Genomic DNA, 26,860 nt, shown 5'->3' with positions numbered 1-26,860 from the left:
ACAGAAAAGATGCTGGGCAGTGGTGGAGCATACGTTTAATGCCAGCACTCTGGAGGTAGAGGCAGGTGGATATCTGAGTTCCAGGCCAGCCAGGTCTACAGAGTGAGTTCCAGAACAGACAAGACTACCTAGAGAAACCCTGTCTCGAAAAAATTAACTAAAACTTTTAAATAAAGGTGGATGATAAAAAAATTCAAAATCCAACAATATTGAAAAAAATACAACATCCCTCTGGAGCAAATATATCCAATTATTTTTTTCTCCAAAAATAATATATAGCCAGACATGGTGGTCCATGCCTTTAATCTGAGCACTCAGGAGACAGAACCTGGGGTTTGTCTGAGTTAGGCCAGCCTTGTCTACAAAGGAGTTCCAGGACAGCCAGGGTTTCATGGAAAGACCCTGTCTCAAAACAAACAAACAAAAACCCAGGTGGATGAGAAATTTCTGGCAGCAATAAGAACATCATATAAGATTACTCTTTCATATCTAACACATTTTTGGATCTAACCCAAAATTTTCTTTAGAAGCAATGTTCTAGAGTAAACCATTATCTGTTTGGCCTACATTTTCCAGACAACAGCAGTCCTGAGTTCTTCCTGAGTGAGAGATCACAGGCTAAAGAGTGGAGAAAGCCATAAAGGGCCATCCAGGGCTGCTCTGGAGAGTGTGTCTTTTTTTTTTTTTTTTTAAAATAATGTGTTTTTGTTTGGTTGGGTTTTTTTGGGGGGGTTGTTTGTTTGTTTTTGGAGACAGGGTTTCTCTGTGTAGTTTTGTTGCCTGCCCTGGATCTCCCTCTGTAGACCAGGCTGGCTTCTTAGTCACAGAGTTCCTCCAGCTCTGCCTCCCAAGTGCTGGGATTAAAGGCGTATGCCACCATGCTTTGCTGTTTCCTAGTGTGTCCTTGAAAACACAGAGAACCTGTCTGCCAAGTGATCAGATTAAAGACTTGTGTAACATCTGCCTGAATTTATTGTTTTCCTTAAAATGGCTTGCTATTCCTTTTGATCTCTAAGCAAACTTTATTTATTAACATACAAATAAAACATCACCAAATTTCAGCACAAATAAAATATCACCACAGACATAGAAATCAGAACTGTTTCTAAATCAACTGAGTATCAGTGAGGCTGTCTGTCTTAGCACCATGTCCTTGAACTTCCAAAACTGGTATAAAAGTGAATCTAGTTTCTTTATACACTATTGAGCCTGGTTTGGCATGGTGGCAAACACCTTTAATCCCAGCACTGCTCTGGACACAGAAACAAAGGCACCTCTGTGAGTTCAAGGCCCATGTGGCCTTCATTCAGAATTTCAGGATCACCAGGGAATGTACATATATCTTGTCTCAACAAAACTAAAACAAGCAAACAAACAAACAAAAAGGCTAAACGACTGAGCCAAGTTGATTTTGTTATAACGGCAAAAATGGACTGATACAGTGAGAAACAGGGTCCTGTTTCTCAGTATGTCTGTTGACAGATGTTGACTCCAGGGAGGCCAGGCTGTGTGAGCATCAGTGACAATTAAACCATCAAGAGTCTATGGGACAATTACCCTGATACCCAAACCACACAAAGATGCAGCAAAGAAAGAGAATTACAGACCAATCTCCCTCATGAACATTGATGCAAAAATACTCAACAAAATATTGGCAAATCAAAATTATCCACAATGACCAAGTAGGATTCATCCCAGGGTTGCAAGGATGGTTCAACATACGAAAGTCTGTCATTGCAATACAACATATAAACAAACTGAAAGAATAAAACCACATGATCTCCTCAGTGGATGCTGAAAAAGCCTTTGACAAAATCCAACACCCCTTCATGATAAAGGTCTTAGAGAGATCAGGAATACAAGGAACATTCCTAAACATAATAAAGGCAATTTACAGCAAGCCAACAGCCACTATCAAATTAAACAGAGAGAAACTCAAAGCAATTCCACTAAAATCAGGAACAAGACAAGGCTGTCCACTCTCCCCATATTTATTCAATATAGTACTTGAAGTTCTAGCTAGAGCAATAAGACAACAGAAGGAGATCAAGGGGATACAAATTGGCAAGGAGGAAGTCAAACTTTCACTATTTGCAGATGATATGATAGTTTGCATAAGTGACCCCAAAAACTCTACTAGGGAACGCCTACAGCTGATAAAATCCTTCAGTAAAGTGGCAGGATACAAGACCAACTCAAAAAAATCAGTAGCTCTCCTATACACAAATGATAAAAGGGCTGAGAAAGAAGTCAGAGAAACATCACCCTTCACAATAGCCACAAATAATATAAAATAACTTGGGATAACACTAACTAAACAAGTGAAGGACCTTTTTGATAAGAACTTTAAACCTCCAAAGAAAGAAATTGAAGAAGATATCAGAAAATGGAAGGATCTCCCATGCTTGTAGATAGGTAGGATTAACATGGTAAAAATGGCAATCTTACCAAAAGCAATCTACAGATTCAATTCAATCCCCATCAAAATCCCAACACAATTCTTCACAGACTTGGAAAGAACAATACTCAGCTTCATATGGAAAAACAAAAGACCCAGGATAACTAAAAGAATCCTGTATAATAAAGCAACCTCTGGAGGCATCACCATCCCTGACCTCAAGCTCTACTATGGAGCTATAATAATAAAAACAGCTTTGTACTGGTATACAGACCAATGGAATCGAATTGAAGACCCTGACATTAATCCATACATATATGAACACCTGATTTTCGACAAAGAAGCCAAAACTACAAAATGGAAAAAAAGTATCTTCAACAAATGGTGCTGGCATAACTAGATGTCAAAATGTAAAGGATTACAAATAGATCCATATCTGTCACCATGCACAAAACTCAAGTCTAAGTTGATCAAAGACCTGAACATAAATCCAGTTACACTAAACTTAATACAAGAGAAAGTAGGAAGTACTCTTGAATGCATTGGCACAGGAGATCACTTCCTAAATATAACACCAGCAGCGCAGAAAATGAGCACAATTAATAAATGGGACCTCTTGAAACTGAGAAGCTTTCGGAGGGCAAAAGATACAGTCAACAAGACAAAGTGACAGCCCACAGAATGGGAAAAGACCTTCACCAACCCCACATCTGACAGAGGACTGATCTCCAAAGTATATAAAGAACTCAAGACACTAGATAGCAAAATACTGAACAATCTAATTAAAAATGGCCTAAAAAGCTAAATAGAGAATTCTCAAAAGAAGAATCACAAATGGTTGAAAGACATTTAAAGAAATGCTCAACATCCTTAATCATCAGAGAAATACAAATCAAAACGACTTTGAGATACCATCTTACACCTGTCAGAATGGCTGTGATCAAAAACACTACTGACAGTCAATGTTGGAGAGGATGTGGAGCAAAGGGAACATTCCTCCACTGTTGGTGGGAATGCAAACTTGTACAACCACTGTGGAAATCAGTATGGCGGTTTCTCAGAAAATTGGGAATCCATCTTCCTCAAGACCCAGTCATACCACTCTTAGGCATATACCCAAGGAATGCTCTCAATCATACCACAAAGATACATGCTCAACTATGTTCACAGGAGCACTATTTGTAACAGACAGAACCTGGAAACAACTTAGATGCCCGTCAACTGAAGAATGGATGAAGAAAATGTGTTACATATACACAATGGAGTACTACTCAGCAGAGAAAAACAATGACAGCATGAAATTTGCAGGCAAATGGATGGAACTAGAAAAAATCATCCTGAGTGAGGTAACCCAAACCCAGAAGAACAAATATGGTATGTACTCACTCATAAGTGGATTCTAGATATAAAGCAAAGAACAATCAGACTGCAGCCCACAGATCCAGGGAGGCTATATATCAGAGGGGACCCTAGCATGACTGTGGCTTATAAGTTTTGGTTTACTCAATTACTGGGCAAGCCTCAGTGAAACATTTCACAGTTAGGATAAGAATTTATACTGTATCAAGCTGATAATAGAGAAATACATACATACATACATACATACATACATACATACATACATACATACGAGTCTGTAGGAGTTGACTATAGAGAGAAAATTGCATCTTTTGTCTTCATGGACTATTTGGAACAACAGATGCTTACTACTAAGGAAAGATGGAAAATTTTTTCAATGACAAAAATTCTGTCAGAAAGTAAAAAATCTGGACAAAACCTTTTTTGTCAAGCCTCCCCAGTCCATTAGGATTTGTCATTCTGAGGGTGACTTCTTTCCATCAATGTGATTATCTCCAGTTGCATCATCTCCCTGCAAACCACATGCTTCATTCTTAGCTATGGATGAAAATAATCCTATTGTGTTGGTAAAACATCCTTTCTTTGTCCATCTCTCCATTATGGGATGTCTAGATTGGCTCCATCACTCAGCTGCTGTGAACAGGGTTGTAAGAAACACTGATGTGCATGTATCTATAGAGCATATTGTCTTGAAGTAGAAATGACAGGATAAAAGGGTAGTTTATGAAAAACTACATTAATCTAAAAAATAGCTATTAATCTCAAAATATTTTGCTGTAGTATGGATTTTGGTTTGTTGATACAAATTTAATGTAAATTTAGTTATACTATGTGTATGTTTCTACTCTTGTTTGGGGTATTGTGCATATACAACATATTTTAAAAAGTAATGTATAATTAAAAGTACATGTTCATAGTCATCTATAATAATTAAACTTGTCATATTAGATATATTTTCAAGGTTAAACAGATATATTCAGATAGATGGATATATGTGGTGATATTTTATTTGTACTGAAATGTTATTTTAATTTTACGTTAATAAATAAAGTTGCCCTGGGGTCAGAGCTATTAGAGCCATAGTAAGAGCGTGGTGGTTAGAAGAGCTAGGTAGATTTCTGTGTGTTCAGGGATACAGCCAGTATTGGAGACATATGCCTTTAAGACCTGGAGGGCGGTACTTACAGGCAGTGATGAGGCAGTCATGTGGTTGGGTTTACAACCAATGAGAAGGCAGAACAGAAAGATTATTTAAACAGGGACACAGGAAGTACCTCTCTCTCTCGGGGAAGCTAGGAGCACTGCAGGAGGTAAGATTTTATCTCTGAGCTCTGACCTCTCGGCTTTTCTCTTTTACCTTGGCTCTGTGTTTCTTATTTTAATAATACGATTGGTTACATCTACATCTGGCGCCCAACGTGACAAGAATCCATTAAAAACTGCTTGGGGCCGGCTCCCTAGCCGGAGCAACCGGCTCCCTAGCCGGAGCAGCCGGCTCCCTAGCCCCGGCCCAGGTCTGGGCTCAGGCTGGACTGTGAGCTGCTTGCTTAAAGCCAGTGCTACAAACAGCTCAGGCCTGCCCTGCTAAACAGGGCCCCTGGCTGTAAAGCCAAGCCTTGACTCGGCTCAGAGGGAACAAGTGGCTGGCTTTAAGCTTTAGCCGGCTACCCCTTCGCTTTCACTTTCACTTTCGCTTTCGCTTTCGCTTTTGCTTTCTCTCTTGCTTTCTCTCTGTCTCTCTGTTTCTCTCTCTCTCTCTCTCTCTCTCTCTCTCTCTCTCTCTCTGGATTTACACCTAGGACTCTAGGTGGCTGTTTTGAAATTCGCTCGGATTTCTACTGTTCTACGCAGATTTGGTAAGTCATAAAGGAAACTATTTAAAAGACAAATTTTTTCCACATTTAAAAAAATGGGTTTCCTGTGTACATTGGAAGAAAATTGGGTTTTGTTTGAAATTTTAGGCAGTCTGACAATGGAACAACTATATGAAAAGATTAGTATTATGGGAATTATGCAGTTAATCACCATGCTTATTCTCATTTTACTATTTAAAAAGATAGTCGATTTAAGTGCCAGGATAACAGCTTTAGAAAAACCTGTTAATTTTAACAGGGAAGTTGGTTCAAGTTTGGATCATAAGGTTACAGAAAGAAAGCCTGTTTTCACACAGTCATCCTTAATTTATCCTGTAACCGTACAGCAGATGCCTGATCAAATGGCTACACAAAATATCTGGGCTCCAATTGAACTGATGGATTTTAAAAGGTTTAAGGAGGCAATAGTATCTTATGGCATGCATTCCCCATATGTAAAGCAAATGTTAAACTCTTGGTCAACATATAATAGGATTATACCACAGGACTGGCGGGACCTTGCACAAGCTGTTCTGGAACCCAGCCAGAGAATTCAATTTCTGACTTGGTTTAAGGAGGAAGCTAGAAACGTAGAAACACAATGGAGGGATAAAGGAATACAAGTTTGTCAGGATCAGCTTATTGGAGAAGGCCAATATGCTTCAATACAAACACAATGTTTATATGATGTTCAAACTGTAATTTTATGTCGAATGGCAGCCTTGAATGCATGGGACAGAGTTGATGAACCAGGAAAAAAACCTGAGTCATTCACAAAGGTTATGCAAGGCCCAAAAGAATCTTTCACAGATTTTTTAGAAAGACTGGCTTCAGCAGTAAACAGAATGGTCTCAGGATCAGAAGCTAGTAAGGCAATAATTGAAGCTTTGGCATTTGAGAATGCGAATGCAGCATGCAAAAGAATAATCAGGCCGTTAAGGGCAAGATCTGCACCTTTGGAAGATTGGATTAGAGAAACAATTAATGTTGAGGTTGATGAGCATGATACGTGGGTAGGAGAAGTAATTTCAAAAGGTTTGAGGAGTGTTAGATGTTTTGGGTGTGGAAAGCAAGGACATTTTAAAAGGGACTGTAAACAGGTCAATCCTAGAAGCAATGTTTCTTCAAGGAACAATGGCAACAGAATGCCCCTTCCTTCTGGAGTATGCAGAAGGTGTGGTAAGGGAAAACACTGGACCAACGAATGTAGATCAACAAAGGACAGACAGGGTAATCCTTTGCCTCAGTTTTCGGGAAACTCCCGGAGGGGCCTCATGCAGGCCCCCATAGCAAAACCAGTTCAAACCTTTCCTGCAGCTGTAGAGGAAATCCCTGCTCTGAGCGATTAAATAACCAAATGACTATTGGAATAAATCAGGCTGGTCAGGATGATGAAAAAGAGAGAATAGAAAATTCAGGAGAAAACATAAAGAAAATTTTTTGGCAAACTTCTATTAATGAACAGAGACCAAAATTAACGATAAAAATAAATGGTGTTTTGTTGTCTGGTCTGGTAGACACAGGTGCGGACATTACCATAATTGCACCAGAATTTTGGCATCCAGCTTGGCCTCTTCAGGAGGTAAACGTTCAATTGTTAGGAATTGGGACATTATCTGGAGTGAAACAGAGTGCAAGATGGCTGGAATGTATAGGTCCAGAAGGACAGAGAGGAAAATTAAAACCATATGTCGCTAACATAGCTATGAACCTGTGGGGTCGAGACTTGTTGCAACAATGGAATACTCAGATTAAAATCCCTCCAATCTCAGAAACAAATCATAAACTAGCACATGTTTCTGAGAGAAATATTAGAAGGCATTATTTTGAGTGGTCACCAGCCATCCATATTATACAAGAACAGGGCACAACAACTGATAATCTTCCAAAAATACCAACAGCTCTACCTTTAAAATGGTTAACAGACAAGCCTGTATGGGTTCAGCAATGGCCTTTAACAACAGAGAAACTCCAGGCTTTAGAAGAGCTGGTAGAAGAACAGTTAAATGCTCAGCATATTGAACAGTCAACCAGCCCTTGGAATTCTCCTGTATTTGTTATTAAAAAGAAATCTGGTAAATGGAGAATGGTAACAGACCTTAGAGCAATTAACAAAGTAATTCAGCCGATGGGCTCTCTACAATCTGGAATTCCTTTGCCTACTCTGTTACCAAAAGGATGGCCTCTCATAGTTATTGATTTAAAAGACTGTTTCTTTTCAATACCCTTACAAGAAAAAGACAGAGAAAGATTTGCTTTCACAGTGCCTACTTATAATAATTCTCAACCGGTTAAAAGATTTCAATGGAGGGTCCTCCCACAGGGAATGTTAAATAGCCCAACTCTGTGCCAATATTTTGTACAACAGCCATTGGAAGTGATATGTAAAAAATTTCCTAAATCTATAATTTATCATTATATGGATGATATTTTACTAGCTGACTCAAATGCAGATACTTTAGAAAGAATGTTTGAAGAAGTAAAGAAAATTTTGCCTTGCTGGGGATTACAAATTGCTTCTGAAAAAATACAAAGAGGAGATTCTATTAATTATTTAGGATATAAAATAGAGCTACAAAAAATTAGACCCCAAAAGGTGCAAATTAGGAGAGATAGACTACAGACTCTTAATGACTTTCAAAGATTATTTGGAGATATTTCTCATCTACGAACTATTGTTGGGGTAAAAAATGATGAACTGACTAATTTGTTCAAAACCTTAGAAGGTGACAAGGACTTAAATAGTCCAAGAGAATTATCACCTGAAGCTGAGAAAGAATTGGCCTTGGTAGAAAAGAAAGTACATGAAGGGCACGTGGATCGTATTGATCCAAAGCTGGATTGCATTTTGGTTATTTTACCTTCTAGGCATTCCCCTACTGGAATATTAATACAGAGGGAAGATATTATATTGGAATGGATATTTTTACCAAATAAACCAAATAAAAAATTAAAAACTTATGGGGAAAAAATCTCTGACTTGATTTGGAAAGGAAAATTGAGACTTCGTCAGTTAGCAGGAATAGACCCAGCAGAAATTGTCGTACCTTTAACTAAGGAGGACATTGAAAAATTATGGACAGAAAGTGAACCTTGGCAAAGAGCTTGCAGTAATTTTTTGGGAGAAATTAACAGCAAATATCCCAAAAGCAACAGAATTGATTTTATAAAGAGAGCTGATTGGATCTTGCCTCGAATTGTACGGCAAAAACCCATATCTGGAGTTCGTACATTTTATACAGATGCCAACAAACAAGGAAAGGCAGGTTACAAATCAGAAAATTTAAGTAAAGTGGTACAAAGTCCTTATAATTCAGTGCAAAAATCAGAATTGTATGCTATTCTGTTGGTATTAATGGATTTTTCAGAACCTCTCAACATAGTAACTGACTCTCAGTATGCTGAAAGAGTGGTATTACATATTGAGACTGCAGAATTTATCCCTGATGCTTCAGAATTAACTTCACTATTTATTCAATTACAAGATACAATCAGGAAAAGGAGTCATCCTTTATATATAACTCACATCCGATCTCATACTGGTCTGCCAGGCCCTCTGGCACAAGGCAATGATGAGATTGATAAATTATTGGTAGGAAATGTGCTGGAGGCCTCAGAATTTCATAAAAAACATCATGTCAATAGTAAAGGTTTAAAAAAGGATTTTCCCATAACCTGGCAACAAGCCAAAGAAATAGTAAAGAAATGTCCTACTTGTTCCTTCTATAATCAAACACCATTACCAGCAGGATGTAACCCAAAGGGTACTCAGAGAAATGAAATCTGGCAGATGGATGTGTTTCACTTTGCAGAATTTGGAAAACTGAAATATGTACACCACACCATTGATACTTATTCAGGATTTCAATGGGCAACTGCTTTGAGTTCTGAAAAAGCTGATTCTGTAATCACTCATTTGTTAGAAGTTATGGCCATCATGGGTATACCTGCACAAATTAAAACTGACAATGCTCCATCATATGTCTCTGTTAAAATGAAACAGTTTTTTGCTTATTACAATATAAAGCATATTACAGGTATACCACATAATCCTACAGGTCAAGCAGTTATAGAAAGGTCAAACAGAACTCTAAAGGATATGCTAAATAAACAGAAAGGAGTAACAAAAACCCCCAGAAATAGACTGCATAATGCTCTATTAACTTTGAATTTTCTGAATGCCAATGAGAAAGGAACAACAGCTGCAGAGAGACATTGGGTAATAGAAAAAACTACAGAATTAAATCAGCCTATATACTTTAAGGATGTGCTGACCTCAGAATGGAAGCCAGGGTATGTATTACGTTGGGGACGAGGTTTTGCTTTTGTTTCTACAGGAGAAGATAAGCTGTGGATACCATCAAAATTGATAAAGGTTCGATTTGAACAAGAAAAACCTCTTAATTAGAGGAGGTGATAGTTCATCAACCAGCATGAACATCCAATTTAAACTAACTTGTACCTGTAACACATGTCTTTTCATTTAATCAGATAATAACTTGCCAAAAAGGAACATCCCCAAAATTAGTCTTGGGGGAAGGTTTCTGTTTTTTGTCTTTTAGGAGAATGAAGGTTAAGGAATCTGAAGGACACAAGACAAATGAGACAACTGAAGAAAAGGGACAAATCATCTATCCCAGGAAACAGAGTATATGGGAGTATATGGCATATGGGTATATATTATCTAAAAAATTTTATGTCTTCTTAAATGTTTGTTTCTGCTTTTCTCTAAAGATTTAACACTATTGGTTTTCTAATAGTCCCAGTTCAATTAAAATTTAAAGCTGACTTTGGAGTTGGAGAATGGCTCTCTCCTTCTTCAAACTCAAGCATGTTGTTAAAAGGAAAATGCAAACTCCCTGTATCATGCCAGAAAGAGCCATTTTCTGCTATGGGACAGGACAAAAGCCAAATTAATTAAGGGACTATTCTATTACTAATCTCAACTCTTTGATTCTATTCTGATTCTTTAAACTTTTCTTAAAGTATAAATTTTATATCAAAATTTACAAGATTGATATATATATATATATATATATATATATATATATTTTAAACTTTATTAAGATATGAATGGTCATATAGAGTACTAACTAATTCTAGAAAAAAGGCTTCAATTAGCTGCATATATATGTCTTTGTGTTCGAGTCTCTTATCAGTTTTCTGCAGGAAATCACGGCCAGGCCTAACAGCAACTGAAGTCTCCGGAAAGAAGATGGGGCCCCACAACAACAACAACAACAACAATTCCACGTGGACAATAATCATATCACTGAACTGACAAACATCATCTACAGATCAGCTTTGAACTACAAGGTGCTCAGAACAATTTTGAGATGACTAGCTGAGATGATCCAGTCTCAAAGACTACTTGAATAAGGACTTGAGATAAACCCTGAACTTTGGCTTTATACACAGACTGGATAATAATGAAGGATATAGTTACCTTTCCTAGAATTTGACAATTAACCTAAATTTTTCTTTCAGGATAAAGATAACTTCACCCATACCCAGCAGGAAGCAATTTTAAGAATATGACACCCACATTGCCAAAGAAGTGGTGTGGGGCGGGTGGTTTTTTGGTTCTTTTAATGGGTTTTGGGTCTGGGATAATTTTCAATTGTTTAGGGGGGTTGGTTACAAGTTGTTGTCAAGGGTTAGGAAAAAGGCTAAGCAAAGGAGATTAGATTTAAGGTTCTTGTTTAAAAAAAAAAAAAAAAAAAAAAAAAAAAAAAAAAAAGAAAGAAAGAAAGAAAAGAAAAAGACAATTACTCGTTTTAAATACTTTACATTATTACCAACTATTAGGATATAAAGAAATGAAAGTTAGTAGTTAGACATTACAATAGAAATTGTAGTCATATTAGATATGTTTTAAAAATTGAGCAGATATATTTTAGACAGGTCATCTTCAAACCCTTCAGAGATCTAACGAATATGGCATTTAAAATATTTTAATAACTTAGAAATTTTTCTTTTTTGAGACATGTCAGCTCCTGGCAGTACCAATCTACTTCAGAGAAAATATGGGCATTGAAGAAACTGCATATGGAGTTAATTTTCATTGTGGCAAAAGTTAGCCACTGGACAACAAAGTATCCTCAAATCAACAGGACAAAATGGACAGACAGAACACGAAACAAAGGACTACCGATTCCTGCCAAAACAAGTATGGTTATGGCTTTATCAGAAGGCATCTTCTGAGGCCAGGACAATATGGCACCATCCCTGAAGTGGACTTCACAATCCGGAAAAGGTACAGTGTCCTTTTCTTCGAAGGCAGCTGAACAGGCAGTGGGCCGATGGCTTCTGTTGTGCAATGGAACAGCAACTGAAAGCTCACGCCTCTCAATAGTAGACTGGCATTTAATAGAGGGATGTGGAGAAGGGGATGCTTAGATGAAGCCATATATACACAGCCAAGAAGAATGGACAGCTGAATTCAAAAACCATCAACAATTTCCAGAATTTAAAATCCTGAATCATGACAGGACACCAGTGGAATTCAGGTGTTTCTGGTACATGGACTGCTCTCACCCAAATGGAGGTTGAACTGTTGACCTTGTGTACAACCTACTTCACAAATGAGTCTGTCAGATACCATAAGCCTATAGGCTGAAGATGATGCCCCAACACTGTGAAGAAACCTCACGTGACTGTCCAGGCAGCTGGCTGTTTCTGTCAACTCACAAAATTTTTGGAAGTTGCTTTTGTGCACTTCCTGTTTTTATTTTTGTTAGCTAATATTATTTCCTTCTTGGGTCTCTGAGGGAGTTGAAGATTAGTTAGTTATAGTTGAAGATTAATTAGGATAGAAAGTGAATTAGATACATTTTGGACTTACTAAAATAGGATAGATAAGGGAATTATTTTCTCTGATTTGTCAAATACAAATGGACTAGACATCGTTTAGGTATTTGTTACTTGTATATATTGTATATAGTTATTGTACCTTTGTATATAGTTTTTCTTTTGTTAGTTATAACCTTTTGCCTTTTTTCTTTTTATTAAAATAGAAAAGGGGAAATGTGGTGATATTTTATTTGTACTGAAATGTTATTTTAATTTTACGTTAATAAATAAAGTTGCCCTGGGGTCAGAGCTATTAGAGCCATAGTAAGAGCGTGGTGGTTAGAAGAGCTAGGTAGATTTCTGTGTGTTCAGGGATACAGCCAGTATTGGAGACATATGCCTTTAAGACCTGGAGGGCGGTACTTACAGGCAGTGATGAGGCAGTCATGTGGTTGGGTTTACAACCAATGAGAAGGCAGAACAGAAAGATTATTTAAACAGGGACACAGGAAGTACCTCTCTCTCTCGGGGAAGCTAGGAGCACTGCAGGAGGTAAGATTTTATCTCTGAGCTCTGACCTCTCGGCTTTTCTCTTTTACCTTGGCTCTGTGTTTCTTATTTTAATAATACGATTGGTTACATCTACAGATATATACATACATACATACATAGAGGGTCTTTAAAAACTTGAAGACCTACATTTAAAAACCTAAGGCTTTTCATGATGGTGAGACCCATCTGCTCCTGGCATCACCAATTTACTTCAAAAGGAGACCTCTGACCAGTGACCACAAACTATTAGCAGAATGTCTCACTTGTAAATCTGTTCATTGTGGCTGGTAAATGTAAATGTGAGCACTGTTTGTCTTGGTCTGTGTTCTGACTGTTACTATGTTGCCGGAGACTGCACATGAAAAACCTGAGGTGTTGACAGTGCAATCTGTGCTGGAGGAACCCAAGCATGAAGACATCGACTCCTCTGTGCCTGCCCCACGGGATATTCTACTCAGCCTGCCTTCTGTGGGCCCGGGAGTACACAAGCCTTGTGTCCCGAGGGCACACTCTATGGCCTATGCATGTCATGTTCTCACCCATCCGACTGTCACTGGTTCTTGTGATCCTCCTCCTCTGTTTGCTCTCTATGGTTTTCTTTCTCTCTCCTGCGGGGGTTTCCATGACATTAGAAATGATATTGAGATTGAGACAGTGGCAGGAGTTAGAGCTGCTCTGCAGGTCATGGAAAAACCCAGAAGGCTGGGGGCAGAAAACTGCAGATGGGGTGACATGTAGATGGGACAGAAGACAAGAGTGGTCCAGAACTAGTTAGAAGACAACTTGACGAATTCCAGTGATGAAGAAGGACTTCATCAGCTGAGAGGAAGCTGGCAGTCTGGTACCTTAAACCACTGTTTGGACTTTTGTGCTTTCTGAGAAACGGCAAGTAGATGGCCCCTGGGGTGATAACCTCAGATGTTCTGATATCATTAACCTGTGAAAGAATAAGCTGGTATGCTTTGGCTTTCTGCTTGGGAATGTCTACATGCAATCAAGGGGCATGGGACACTTTGCTGATGTCCAAAAAGAACTTTTGAAACTATTGTGAAAAACCCAATCACGTGCTGAATTTTCTCATCCCCCTTTTCCTTGTATTATTACAATAAAAGCCTGCGGTTGAGTTGGATTGGGAGAAGGCAGAGAAGACGCACATCTCCAGATCTGACAAGACTTGCCAGCTTGCACCAACTTATGTGTCCGAGGCTTTTCTTGCGTCTGCCAGACATCTCTGCCCTTCCAGACACTGGAAACTGCTGAAGCTGGTCCCTGTCACTAAGTTACTGTTCTGTTACTGCATCCCCTTGACTGAGCTGAGATAAGCAGGTAGCTCCTGCCAGGTGTGGTTCGTGTATTGCAAGAGAAGCCATCTGTTAGATGGGACTCCCTAACCATGAGTGAGGCCATTGTCTCAGTACTGAAGTACGGGTATTTGGTTGTCTGATTAAGTGTTATTTGTTTTGGTCTAATAACCTCCGTCATTTTCCTGGAAGAGAAGGAGAGATGCTAGGCAAGGGCTGCCTCCTCCGTAAACTCTTGCTCTCAGGCCCGCAGTACAGGCATGGCACCAGGGAATTTTCTGCCTATTGACAAGCTGAACAAATGCCAAAAACAGTACTGGGGTTAATTGTTAATTATTACAGTCAGAGGAGTTCACAAATTTTTTTCCATGAACACTGGCGGTCAAGGGCACACTCTGTGTCCACTGTCCCCCGCCCTCCCTTCCTAAGCCAAGTTCTTCTTCACTGTGTCAACATCAAGGTCTCTTCTGCTGGCCAGCGGCTTCCACTTTAACCCTTCTCCTGACACTGCTTGAGAATAAATGTTGAATTCCCAGCCTGCATACTTTGAAAAGCTTTTACTTTAAAATAAAATTCAAAAATACATTATGTTTGGGGAAAATTATGCTTTTGCCTCCACAGGAAAAGAAAAAATACATGGATTTTCATCATTTGAGTTCAATGGGTTACAAATGCTTGATGTCATTTAAGAGAATTGATTAAAGATTATTAGTGACTAAGTTAAGAAAAACTGCTGCTTATCTGAAATGTGTGACATTGATCCAGGTTTTTATATATTAATGCAAATATAAGTTTTTTGTTCGGATATATGCATATGTATATGTCTCTATTCTTGTTTGAAATCTTATGCCTGTGCAATGTCCTAAACTGCTAGGAAAAACCACAAGAAAAAGGACTTTGATGGAAATTTGCATGTTGTCTGAAAAGCAAGGGAAGGCAAAAAACTAGAATAGTGAAGGAGAGGGAAAAGGGGAATTTGTCTATGTCTGCTGAACCAGAAGAGCAAACACCAAAAGAGTTAAAGGTCTGGCCTGAAGGAACATGGGAAGTTGTAGAAGAGCAGAAGTGATGTGAACTACGCTGGATTTGAAGGGAAATTGTAAGATATATTTGGGGTTTAACTATATTATTTTAAATCTGGTTGATTTTCTTCATTTTAAAAATAGCTGATGATTCTTCACTGCAAAATGTTTATAAATGGTCATATATACATGTGTATGTATGTTAACACTCCTGTGATGTAGATTTAACTCTATATGTGAATATAAGCTAGCTTTAACCCTGTATGTCTATGAATGAAAAGCTAAATGCAACTGTGTGTATGAGTATTTGTAATTATTGTTTAATTTTAAACAGCAACCACACGGTCCTCTTCCATCTGGCCTGATGACAGTATCTTGAAGTGGGCAACTATGTGGCTGGAGACGATCTCTAGCTAAGGTTAAAGACTATCTCTCTTATGACCAGCCACACTAGTGGAAGCCCATGAACTGTGGGCTGGTGGTTGTGGAGCCCCCATGGGACTGGACTAGGCCCTCTGACATGGAAGACGAGGGCTGTTTGGCTCCAACTGTTTGAGGAGCACCCAGGCAGGGGGATCGGGATCTGTCGCTGGTGCATGGGCAGGCTTCTGGAATCTGGTGCCTGTGGTGTGGCACCTTGCACAGCCTGGTGCAGTGGGAAGGGGCTTGGACCTGCCTAGGCTCAGTGTGCTGGGCTCTGCTGACTCCCCATGGGAGACCTCGATTTGGGGAATGTGGGGATGTGGGGTGGCTTGGGAAAGAGGGTTGCGGGGTGAGAGAATGGAGGGTGGTGTCTGTGGATAGCATGTGGAGTGAGTAGAAAATTTCTTAATTAAGAAAAATGAAAAAAAAAAGAATACCTCTCTTAGTTCTAATGAGCACTCTACATCATATCTCATTTTAGACTAAGGAGGAAACAAGCATCAAGTATTTTGGATTGGGATAGATTTCTATATGATAATGCATGTCATAAAAATAAATACCTGTATGTTAAATTTTCCTTTTATTATGACAATGGCAGCAGACTCAGTCCCAGCAAACAGCAACATTCAGCCTTGAAAGCTTATACATACAAGTGACATTATGAAGACTAATCAGAGTGTGTTTATATATTTAGGAAAACACACATAACCACGCATGTATACACACACAAACACACATGTATACATGCATAAACACACATGTATATACACATAAAAACACATGTATACACACAATAATAATACATATATGTGGCAAATCAGAAAAAGAGGGCATCACCATAGGGATACATAAAAGAGGATGGGGGAAGAGAGAAAGACAGGGAAATAAAGAAATTAAATTCTAATTTAAAAATACAAATATTTTCAAAGCCAATCTTTTTTAGCCAAACTTGATGGCACACAGTTTTAATCTAAGGAACTTGGAAGCAGAGGCAGGAGGATCTGTGGAAGTTCAAGGCCAGCCTGGTGTATATAGTTAATTCCAGGACATCCAGGGTTATGTAAAGAGACACTTTCTCAAACAATAAAAATAAAAAAACAATCTTTTTAAATTCAGACTCAGTCTTTTAACTAAAGCCAGCTCTTTAAATAAATGCTGGGCACTCTTAAAGGACAGTGTGTTCACCAAGAGTCAACCCTTTGAATAAATGTTCATCCTTTAAATGAAGTGCTGTCCTCTTCCTAGAAGTCTGTCTTTTCATTATAGGCCGATCTTCTTACAAAAAGTCCATTTCACGGGGGGAGTTGGTCTTTTGAATGCTGTTTCCACATTTGAAGGAAAGCAGTTTCTGAGTGCCTCATACACTATCCCTTTAATCAGTTTCCTCTGCTTGCACAGACATAGAGCTATCTTAACCAAAACCTGATACTTCCTACAGTTTGTAAAACTGGAAAAAGTAAAAGGGGGCAAAACTCTCAAAGGAGATGCCAGAAGTTTACAAATATTTTGTAATATTACAAATAACTACAAAACATATATTTTGGAAATTGAGCTTCAAAAATCACTTTAAAATGAAAACCATTTTTTTTTTTTTTTTTTTTTTTTTACTGGAAATGTGTCCTAAGGAAAAGGACTCTCCCAAATAGGAACAAATGTAAGGACAGAACTAAAAGTTTAACTATGTCACCAAAAAGTCTTTAAAATTTAAAACTTCAACTTGAGGGGTGTCTTCCACACTTACCCGAGACTAGCATTCAATATGTACACAAGAATTACTTAGTTTCTACAAGGATCAGGCTCCTGAGTCAGAAACTGGGTTTCCTATGAGATGAGATTCTGTTGGCATTTAAAAAGAGTCTGCGCAGTTCCCATTTGAAAGCTCAGTGCCAATGCCCTGCTGGGGGATGAGCCACCCAGGTTGGTGTTCAAGAAAGGACTGGAAGAGCCTGGCCTGTGGAGCATCAGAGACCTCCAGGTCCGGATGCACCTGGAGTGTGGTTGCTGAGACAGAAGAAGACCTGAGTCAAGCTAAGGAAGTACCAGGATTGTGATCCCTGAACTGCTGTTGGTACCACTGTCCCATTTCTGTTTTCCCGGAAAGGATGGCTCCAGTCTGGAAGTGACATTCCTCTGGGCTGGAGATGAAAGGCTCCTGGCTCCCAGCTGCACAAAGGCCCTGGGTTCCAGCCAGCGGGTGGTGCACCTCAGCAGTAGCAGAGCAGCACCTTCTCAGGGTGAAGACATCTGTGTGCAAATGGCCCCTGCTGGCTCTTGGGCAGTGCCTGAGAGTTTTTCAGTTTTCTTAGCCTGCAGGATGCACTTTCTCTTTTCTGAAGGAAAGCGGTTTTCTGGTGAAAGGGGCCCTATGAACCCCAGAACAACTAGGAGTTTATCAACGTGGCTGTTTCTCCCGTTGTCTGTGTGTTTTCAGCAGGGCGCTGGCTAAAGGGATGTGGAGAAACTGGATCCCAGATTCCTGGTACCCACCCCACCCACACACTTCCCGAGGTGGAACCCCAAGTGCTGGGCTGCCAGTACAGAACCTTGGTTAGTAACCCTCCCCAGCTCCACCCTCAGGGCTGAACTTTCTAGATGCTTCTACATCTGCTCTGCCCTAATCCGCCTTCAGTTTCATTTCTCAGCTGCTGATTGAGTCATCGATTCCATTTCCCGGGCAGCATTTGCTTTCGGTGTTTAGCAATAGAACAACTGAAACCGTTTTCTCTAAATTTTCGGGTGGAAGGATGAGACATTGGGCAAACAAGGACTTGTCAAATGCTAGCATGATCTGCCTGCTCTTCGCTGGGTAGACTTGAAGGCAGAGGCCACTGCTGCAGCAAACTATGCCTCATCATACCCGAGCTCCTAAGAAAGCTCCGCTGTCCTAAACTTTGTAATACAGAAAAACTGAAACAGAGAATCTTCCGGAGATGGCGATTTACAACACTGCAGCCGTTTACCTCCCCTACTGTGATTGGGTTTGTGCAACGGAACTGAATTACTGCTCTGCCCAGCATGTTGATGTCCTGACCAGGGAAAACCTTCAGCATGGCCTCTTCCTTGCTACCTGGATGTTAGAATTATCATGGGTGACAGCTGTGCCTGGACAACTGATTCTTGCCGTGTACAGAGCAATATTGACAGCTTGGCACCTACCTTTTGTCCTGGAAGCAAAAAATCAGTTGGCTGAATTCCCAGAGAATGCATTAGGAAGGCTTTTACTCTAGCACACACCTGGAACAGGACCCCAGCCTGGTGTCCCACAGCAGTATGCCCAGAGCTCTGTCTTGGGGCACCTGTCTAGTGTGGTCTTGAAAGGACCAAGCTGATGCCAAAACAGGCTACACAGTCTTCTCTCAGAGATAAGGCATTAATTTCAGTTTCCTGAGATTTAAGCAAAGATTCTGGGAGGGCCGTGAACAAAAGACATAGTCCTTGCAGTAGCTCCCTTTCTGCACATACTCTGAGGTTCAGCCAGTTGTTTACTGTCTGTTACCCCTCACCATCTTAGAGCTACATGCATGAATCAGTGTGAACATACAAGGCCAGCCAGCCCCAATGGCAGCTCAAGGACAAAGCCTGGCCTGCCCCAAAATGATAACTGTAACCCCCAACAAGTAATTTCAAAGGTTACACATCCTCACCCAATCTAATGATGCAAAGGCTTGTACCTCCCTGTTTGTGGTTTTTCCCTTTAAAAACACCTCTTCTGGAGAGCTCAGGCTGTCCTCCTTCACCTGGCTAGCCAGTGTGTTGGACTGGACCAAGTCCAGGCTTGCTTGTTATCAATCATTGTTTCTTACAACACTATTCACAACAGCTGAGTGATGGAGCCAAGCTAGACATCCCATAAGCAGAGACAGGAGAAGAAAGCATGTTTTACACACAGGATGGCATCAGTTTCATCTGTACCTAAGGATGAAGGATGTGCCTTGCAGGAAGATGAATTCAACTGGAGGTAATCACACTGAGAGAAAGAGTCAGGTCCTAGTGGAATTTGGGAAGTTTGACAAAAAGGTGGTTTTTCCCTGTTTTCACCACCCCCCAAAAGCAGGAGAGGTTTATCCTATAGCAACAACAACCAAAACAAAAAACAACCATCTTTTTTCAATGATCAGTGGGGCTTGACATTGACTCTGTTTCCTTTAGACATGAAAACCAGTGACAGTGATCACCTGGAAACTAGCTAGAGTGTCCATCTTTGGAGAGCTGCAGAAGATCCAGGCATCCCAATGTGGTGGTCTGCCCAGTGCACTCACCAACCCATTCACCCTGATTCAACTGATAGAGCCTGACATGGGATGCTTTGTCATTATTTATATATTCATTGGCATTTTCATTCACTTATTCATTCAATACAAATTCTTTATTTTTTGGCTGTATGTTGGTTGCATGGGGTGAATTATATTCGTTTGTATAATTTTCTCTGAGACTGTTCCATCCTCCATGACCCAAGCTCTCTCCTTTGTCAAACCTCCCCAATCCCATCAGGACACTTTGTTCTCCATGATGTCTGTACAGCCTCCTTCATGTCTTCAGGACCTACACCGTTTCACTATTCTACCAGATGCAGGAGCCCCACGTGAGAGACATGAAGGAGGAGCCGCAGTCAGCCATGGAGCTTATGGAATACCATCCACCAGATACCAAAGCTCTGAAGGGTGTATCCTGGAGAGCCACAGCCCACTGGGTGGGGATCGTCTCCTGAATGCCCCCAGCTTCTGCTGTGCCATCTCCTGCCCGCTGCTGTGGTGTTCTCACTGTTTTGACATGGTGTGATTCCTGTGTGAGGGAATCCCACTGCATCTTGTACAGTTTGATGGTCTGAGGGAAAATCCCACTCATCCCTAGGCAAATTCCCTGCAGCAGATCACAATGAAGGAAGTTTTTATAAGAGCAATGATGCTGAGTTGGATCAATGACTTAAATGAACTTCCTGAGTCGGCCTAAAAGACACAGGTAGTGAAGACCATTAGTGAAGACGATGAGGTGAATCTTTAGGCTGCTCTTCCGATTGCTCCGATGAGAGACACAATAGAGACATTAAACACCCTCCTTTCTGCTGGATGTGAGACTTGCTGAGGATAGAAAATGAGAACAAGGAAGTTTCATGCATTAGAGACCCACAAATTCTACCTGTGGAAAAACAGGCTGATGATCAAAGAATGCCATTATGTCCCTGTACCCAAGGTTAGCTCTGAGTTCCTTGGTCATGTGGCCTATGGAATTAATTACAGGTTTCAGTATACACCTAAAAAACACCCAATGTTTTGAAATTTAAATTTAAATTAAATTTAAAAAATTAAATAACCCAATTGTGTGTACAGTAAAAATAAAAATACATGGTTGGCTAGACTACTTGGTCGAAATTTTGTAGAGTGGAAATAGGAGAGGAATCTGCTACCCTGAAACCGCAGACAGCTGCCTGCTGTAAAAGGGACTGGCTGAAATAGACTTGACTTGTTTAAATCTTTGTTAATCAATAATAAAAAAATCATTGCTTTGGGCTAAAGATGTTGTCGTCGGAAAATTAATACAAATAAAAACTTCTAACTACTTGTGGACTTCTAAAAAATATAATTTGTCATCATAATGTGATTTCTTTCTGTGTAAAGATTTTAATTTCTTTTTGGAAAATATATACCTGTGATTGTGAGGTGATGTCTTCTAAGGTGGGGCCCCAGGCTGGGGACCCGGTTCAGGTGTGTGCTAGAGTGAAAGCCTTCCTGGTGTTTCTACTGTGTCCTTCTTTGAAAACTAATGGGCAAGTTTTTTGCTTTGTTCCATAATGGAAGTTAGGGGCCAAGCTGCAGAATTGATCTGCATTCTGAAAGAGTCAGGAGTCATCCTAGATAATTCTAACACCCTCTTAGCAAGGCATGGCCAAAGGTTTTCACAGGTCAAAACATCAACATGCTGGGGCTCTGAGGCTGTTCCTCCTCCATCAATGGAGCAGAGCCGTAATTTGGTTCCAGAGCACAAGATCAATCACAGTAGCAAGAGGTAAATAGCTACAATGTTGTAAATCACTATCTGCCGCAGTTTCTCTGTTTCAGTTTTTCTGTATTACAAAGTTGAGGACAGCTGTGCTTTCTTAGGAGCTCGGGTATGATGAGGCATAGTTTGCTGCAGCAGCTGCCTCTGCCTTTTAATTGTTGTGCCCATGTTTTCAGACCCGGAAGAGACCATTAGAGACACGGACTCACCAAATTGCAAAAGCAAGGTTTATTGGAGCTGTTCAAACCACAGCAGGACCTCATAGAGCACATTGACACAGCGAGAGGCTAGAGGAGGCACATCTCCCTGAGGATGCACAGTTTTTGAATGCCAAAACCACAAGGTTACCATATCAGGGGGTTTTCAGTTCGGGTACAATCCTGATTGGCTCCTGCCTAGGGACTTTCCAGAATTCTGCTGTTATCTCATGTCCAGTTTAAACCTGGTCATTTGTTAAGCCCTTTTTCCTGAGCTGTCTCCCGGTTGGGACATTCTGTGATGAATCATTTATCACTAGATAGCCAGATGACCGTTCCTGACATTCTGACTTTGTACTTTCTGGTTCCAGGAATTTATGTCTGCAGTTCTGAGAACTCAGGCCTGTTTCAAACTGGGGTTAGGGGCTTGCTTAACTTGGAGGTGCTTTCTTTCTTCATAACAGTCTACCCAGCGATAGGCAGGCAGATACTGCTAACTATCGACAAGTCCCTGTTTGTCAACGACCTCGACCACATCAAAAATGTCAGAGAAAAAGGTTTCAACTGTCTTATTGCAAAAACCCAAAAGTAAACATTTCTGGTAAAAGGAAAGTGTGACTCAGTCAGTATCTGAGAAAAGAAACTGGAGACAGGCCAGGGCTGAGATGCAGAAGAGGACAGGGCTTCTGTGGATCACTGCAGAACGGACTGGGCTGGCAGCCGGGGACTGAGGTGCTGCCAGCAAACCATGCCTACTACAGGCCTGGCAGGACCTGGATTTCAGGACTGAGTTCCTCAGCAGTCCCTCTGCCAAGGCCAGCTACATGCTAAAAACACCCTGAGAAGTCTAGAGAGTGTCCCTAGACTCTGATGTCCCCTGGCACTTGAAAACTGCATTCCTTCAGCCAAGGATAAGTGAAACTGCTCGTCTAAGAAAACTGGAGAAATCACAGACAAAGCCCAGGAGCCACTGGTGGTCATTTGCAGCAGAAATCTGCCCCACCCAGAGGTCCCTGGCCTGGCCTTGCTGCTCAGGCTTCTCACTACACAGCTACCAGAAACCTGGAGCCTTTGGGTACCTGGGGACCAGGAGCCTTTGATCTTCAGTCCTGATGACTGTCATTTCCAGACTGAAGCCATCCTTAGCTGGGAATACAGAAATGAGACAGTGGGACCAAGAGCAAGCCAAGAGCAACATCCTTGTACTCTGTCAGCCTGAATCAGGTCTTCTTCTGTCTCAGCAACCACACTCCAGTGCATCCCGACCTGGTGGACTCTGGTGCTCCACAGGCCAGGCTTTTCCAGTCCTTACTTGACACCAGCCTGTGTCTCAACACCAGCTGGGCATTGGCACTAGATTGGAAAAACCGACCGAGATTTCAAATGGGAACTAGAGCATAGACTCAGCATAAATGCCAACAGAATCTCATCTCTCTGGAGACTCAGTTTCTGAATCAGGAGCCTGATCCTTGTAGAAACTAAGCAATTCTTTTGGTGTGGACATAGAATGCTAGTCCTGGGTAAGTGTTGGAAAACACACTCCACATTTAAGTTTTAAGTTTTATAAATGTTTTTGTGAATGATTTGGTTCTGCCCTTACATTTGTTCCTCTTTGGGACAGTCCTTTACCTTAGAAAAAATTTCCACTGAAAATAATTGGTTTTTACCTTAAAGTGATTTTGAAGCTCCATTACCAAAATATATATGTATTGTAATTATAACTTCTGGCACATCCTCAAATGGTTTTGCCCCCTTTGATTTTTTCTAGTTTCACAAACTTTAGAAAACCTTACATTTGGTTAAGATATCTCTATGTCAGTGCAAGTAGATGAACCTGATTTAAGACTTGGTGTGTGAGGCATTCAGAAACTGCTTTCCTATAATTTACATTCAAAAGACCAACTCTCATGAAATGTACTTTTACAAGAATGGCCTATAATGAAAAGACAGACTTTGTGGGAAGAGGACAGCACTTCATTTAAAGGATGAACATTTATTCAAAGTGTCAAATCTTGATGAACCCACTGTTTTTTAAGACTGCTTCAGCATTTATTTAAAAAACTGACTTTAGTTAAAAGACCAAGTCTGTATTAAAAAGACTGTGGTTTTATTTTTATTGTTTGAGAAAGTGTTTCTTTGCACAGCCCTGGATGTCCCGGAACTAACCACGGAGACCAGGCCGGCCTTGAGCTCCCACAGATCCTCCTGCCTCTCATTCCAGATTGCTTGGATTAAAAGTGTGTGCCATCAAGCTTGGCTCAAAAGATTGACCTTAGAATTTTATTGCTTTCTTTCCCTGTCTTTTTTCTCACTCCATCCCCTTCTATGTATCCCTATGGTAATGCCCTCTTTTTCTGTATTTGCTACATATATGTGTTATTTTTGTGAGGGTATCCATGTGTGCTGTGTGTATTACTAAATATATATACACAACCTGATTAGTCTGTACAGTGTAACTTGTATGTGTATGCTTTCAAGGCTGAGGACTTGGCCTTGGATAATCTTTGATCTTCCCAAAAAATGTCAGCGCGAACACAGGAACGCAGCAGGATGGAGATTGGGGCAGGCAGCGATTTTGTTTTCTTACTGGGTTCCGGGGTGGGGTGGGGCGGATGCCTCGGGTCACTTGCCGGGCAGAAAACGTGGTGTTTGTGGAAGGCAATCAGCACAAAGTTTGTAAACCAAAGAAATCGGATTTTCAGTGTTTAGAAACGAGGGAGAGTGTCAGGGTACAGGGCTCACTCTAAAACGCTGATAGGCGCCTGCATCTCGCTAAGGCTTCCTGCTGCCAAATACCGGTTCACAGCAGCCATAGAGCACCACAGCGGACCCGACCAGGAATGCGCTCCAGGAGGCCAAGCAAAAGCCCCAGTCTTCTCTCCCAATCTCCTTTGACAGGCGGCCCGCACTTTCCGGTGCTCCTGTCTCGGTGTCCCATAGCTCGTTGCCAAGGTGTGCGCTCTGGAACAGGGTCTGCGCTTCATCTCCACGGTGACCTGTTCTTGCGCAGGGTCCTCCCGAGTTCTGGAGTCTTGGATTTCTCCTGTCTCTTCTGGAAGGCGCTCAAGGGAGTCAGGTTTGCTGGGCGGAAAAAAAAAAATGAGTTTGCCCACTGAAGTTCGCACGCAATCTGCTAACGAAAGAAATCGGAAGAATTTTCAGCGTTTAGAAACGACGGCGAGCTGAGAGTATAGGACTGGAAAACGAACCGAAACCGCGGCGTCCTGACCGCACTTGGTGCGCACTCGCACCGGGGCGCAAAACGTTTTGCTAACGCCTTTGGGATCATGGTTCGTGGTTCTAGTGGAATCCTGCCACATGCTGCCTGGCAGAGCCTGATTCCAGGCGCAATACGAAAGGACCTAGGAAGAAACTGACGGATGCTGTTTGAAATCGCAGACCAACTGCAGCCCTGGCTTGCTGACAGCCAATCGGAAGTCTGCTCGTGGGACGAATCCCAGACACTTGACAATCACGAAATACCAGTCTACGGTTCCGAAAACTGCAAGATAAGACTCTGAGCATTGGGAATCACCCCGGGGGCTGAATGCTGGCTCCACAGCGTCCTCTGCTGGCCCCTGTGGTGAAGAAACACCCCCCTGCAGTTTCAGGGCAGGGTGTCCATGCCAGAAGCTGTTTGACTTCCTCACTGGCCTGGGTTCCAGCCAGACCCACTCACCTTCACGGAGAGGAGGGCGGGTTTAGTAACCATATACCTGCTGTCACAAACCTTGAGTTTGGGTCTGAGAAGTTGTCATGCGTCTTTCCTCGCGTTGTATTCCACCACGCAGAAGATCCTTATGTGTTCTGCAAAAGGACTAGGTGTAAGCCAGCTGTTCAGATCTGAAGCCACGTAGAAGGCACTGGTTTGGGACCTGTACAGTGCACTTCCTTGAATGTGTTGTCGCATCGTTAGCAGCTGAGCTTCGACTGTCTGTGCAATCACCGAACGGGAGGGAAACACCATGGTCCAGCTCAGCCTGACTCTGAGGTGCCTGAGGAAGTGGGCAGGGTTATCTGTCTCAGTGAAAGTGGAATCAGCACTCTCCTTCTCTGGCTGAGAATCAGATGGCTCCTCACAGCCTTCTGTAACAACATCTCCATGGGATCCAATGCCTGTGCCCTTCATGGGACACCCAATGGAATGTGCACATACCTACACACTAACACACACAATTTAAAATAATATATTTTTCTCCAAAAATTGCCAAGTTGGTTCACCTGTGATGCTACCCACAAGATACATGCCCATCGGCCAGAAGGTGTGAGAAGACGGGAGAAACTCCTGGATCTGATGGAGCTTTGAGGATAAGGAAGAGGACCCTGGCAGATACACTTTGGAGCCACGGAAGCTAAAGATCTGAAACCCACAGTGAAGATGGAGTGGTTCTAAACCCAGACAAGTTCATATTCCTATGGGGCCTCCATGCTGCTGGTGATCGGTCAAACCGTAGACCACCGATTGCTGTGACAATGTGACAGTGCAGCTAGCCTGCACCTACCCAGAAAGCCAGACCTTCAGACTCTGGGGAAATTCCTACAACAGGCCACCAGGGGGAGAACTCAGGAGAAAAACCATGCACAGAATTGGCATACAGGTTCTTGGCCAGAAAGCTGTAAGTCACAGACCCCAGGGAGCTGGACCAAGTCTGTCCTCACTTTGTGGTTGACCTCCAGACCCTGGACAAAGTCAAGCACAGCAGTTGCTTTAAGAAACTAGTGTTGAGGGCTGGAGAGATGGCTCAGAGTTTAAGAGCACCGACTGCTCTTCCAGAGGACATGAGTTCAATTCCCAGCACCCACATGGTGGCTCACAACCATCTGTAACGAGATCTGGCACCCTCTTCTGTATACATAATAAATAAATAAATCTTAAAAAAAAGAAAGAAAGAAACCTGTGTTGATGGCTCAGTGGCCAAAAGATCTTGTTCTTGCAGGGGACCATAATGTATTCCTAGAACCCACG

At 41.3% G+C, this 26,860-nt stretch overlaps 1 protein-coding gene across 1 annotated transcript; it reads right to left on the bottom strand.

Moving 5' to 3' along the window:
* Positions 1-23,999: 23,999 nt before the first annotated feature.
* Positions 24,000-26,386, bottom strand: LOC143268669 (uncharacterized). Its single transcript, XM_076551852.1, has 2 exons — positions 25,104-26,386; positions 24,000-24,975 (listed from the first exon to the last, which is right to left on the bottom strand). Exons 1-2 carry the CDS (start codon positions 25,181-25,183, stop codon positions 24,633-24,635), a joined length of 423 nt encoding a protein of 140 aa, XP_076407967.1. The 5' UTR covers positions 25,184-26,386; the 3' UTR covers positions 24,000-24,632.
* Positions 26,387-26,860: the final 474 nt, after the last annotated feature.

The sequence above is a fragment of the Peromyscus maniculatus genome, chromosome 15 (assembly GCF_049852395.1).
Source record: "Peromyscus maniculatus bairdii isolate BWxNUB_F1_BW_parent chromosome 15, HU_Pman_BW_mat_3.1, whole genome shotgun sequence".
NCBI lineage: Eukaryota > Metazoa > Chordata > Mammalia > Rodentia > Cricetidae > Peromyscus > Peromyscus maniculatus.
Note: the sequence above shows the minus strand (reverse complement) of the source record. Positions and strands in the feature narration are given on the sequence as shown.

Bases quoted from the DNA above. Each gene is read 5' to 3' on its own strand.
- LOC143268669 (XM_076551852.1), bottom strand. From the start codon at position 25,183: ATGATCCCAAAGGCGTTAGCAAAACGTTTTGCGCCCCGGTGCGAGTGC. The intron at 24,976-25,103 runs GTTCGTTTTCCA...TTTTCCGCCCAG, and splicing joins GTCAGGACGCCGCGGTTTCG to CAAACCTGACTCCCTTGAGC.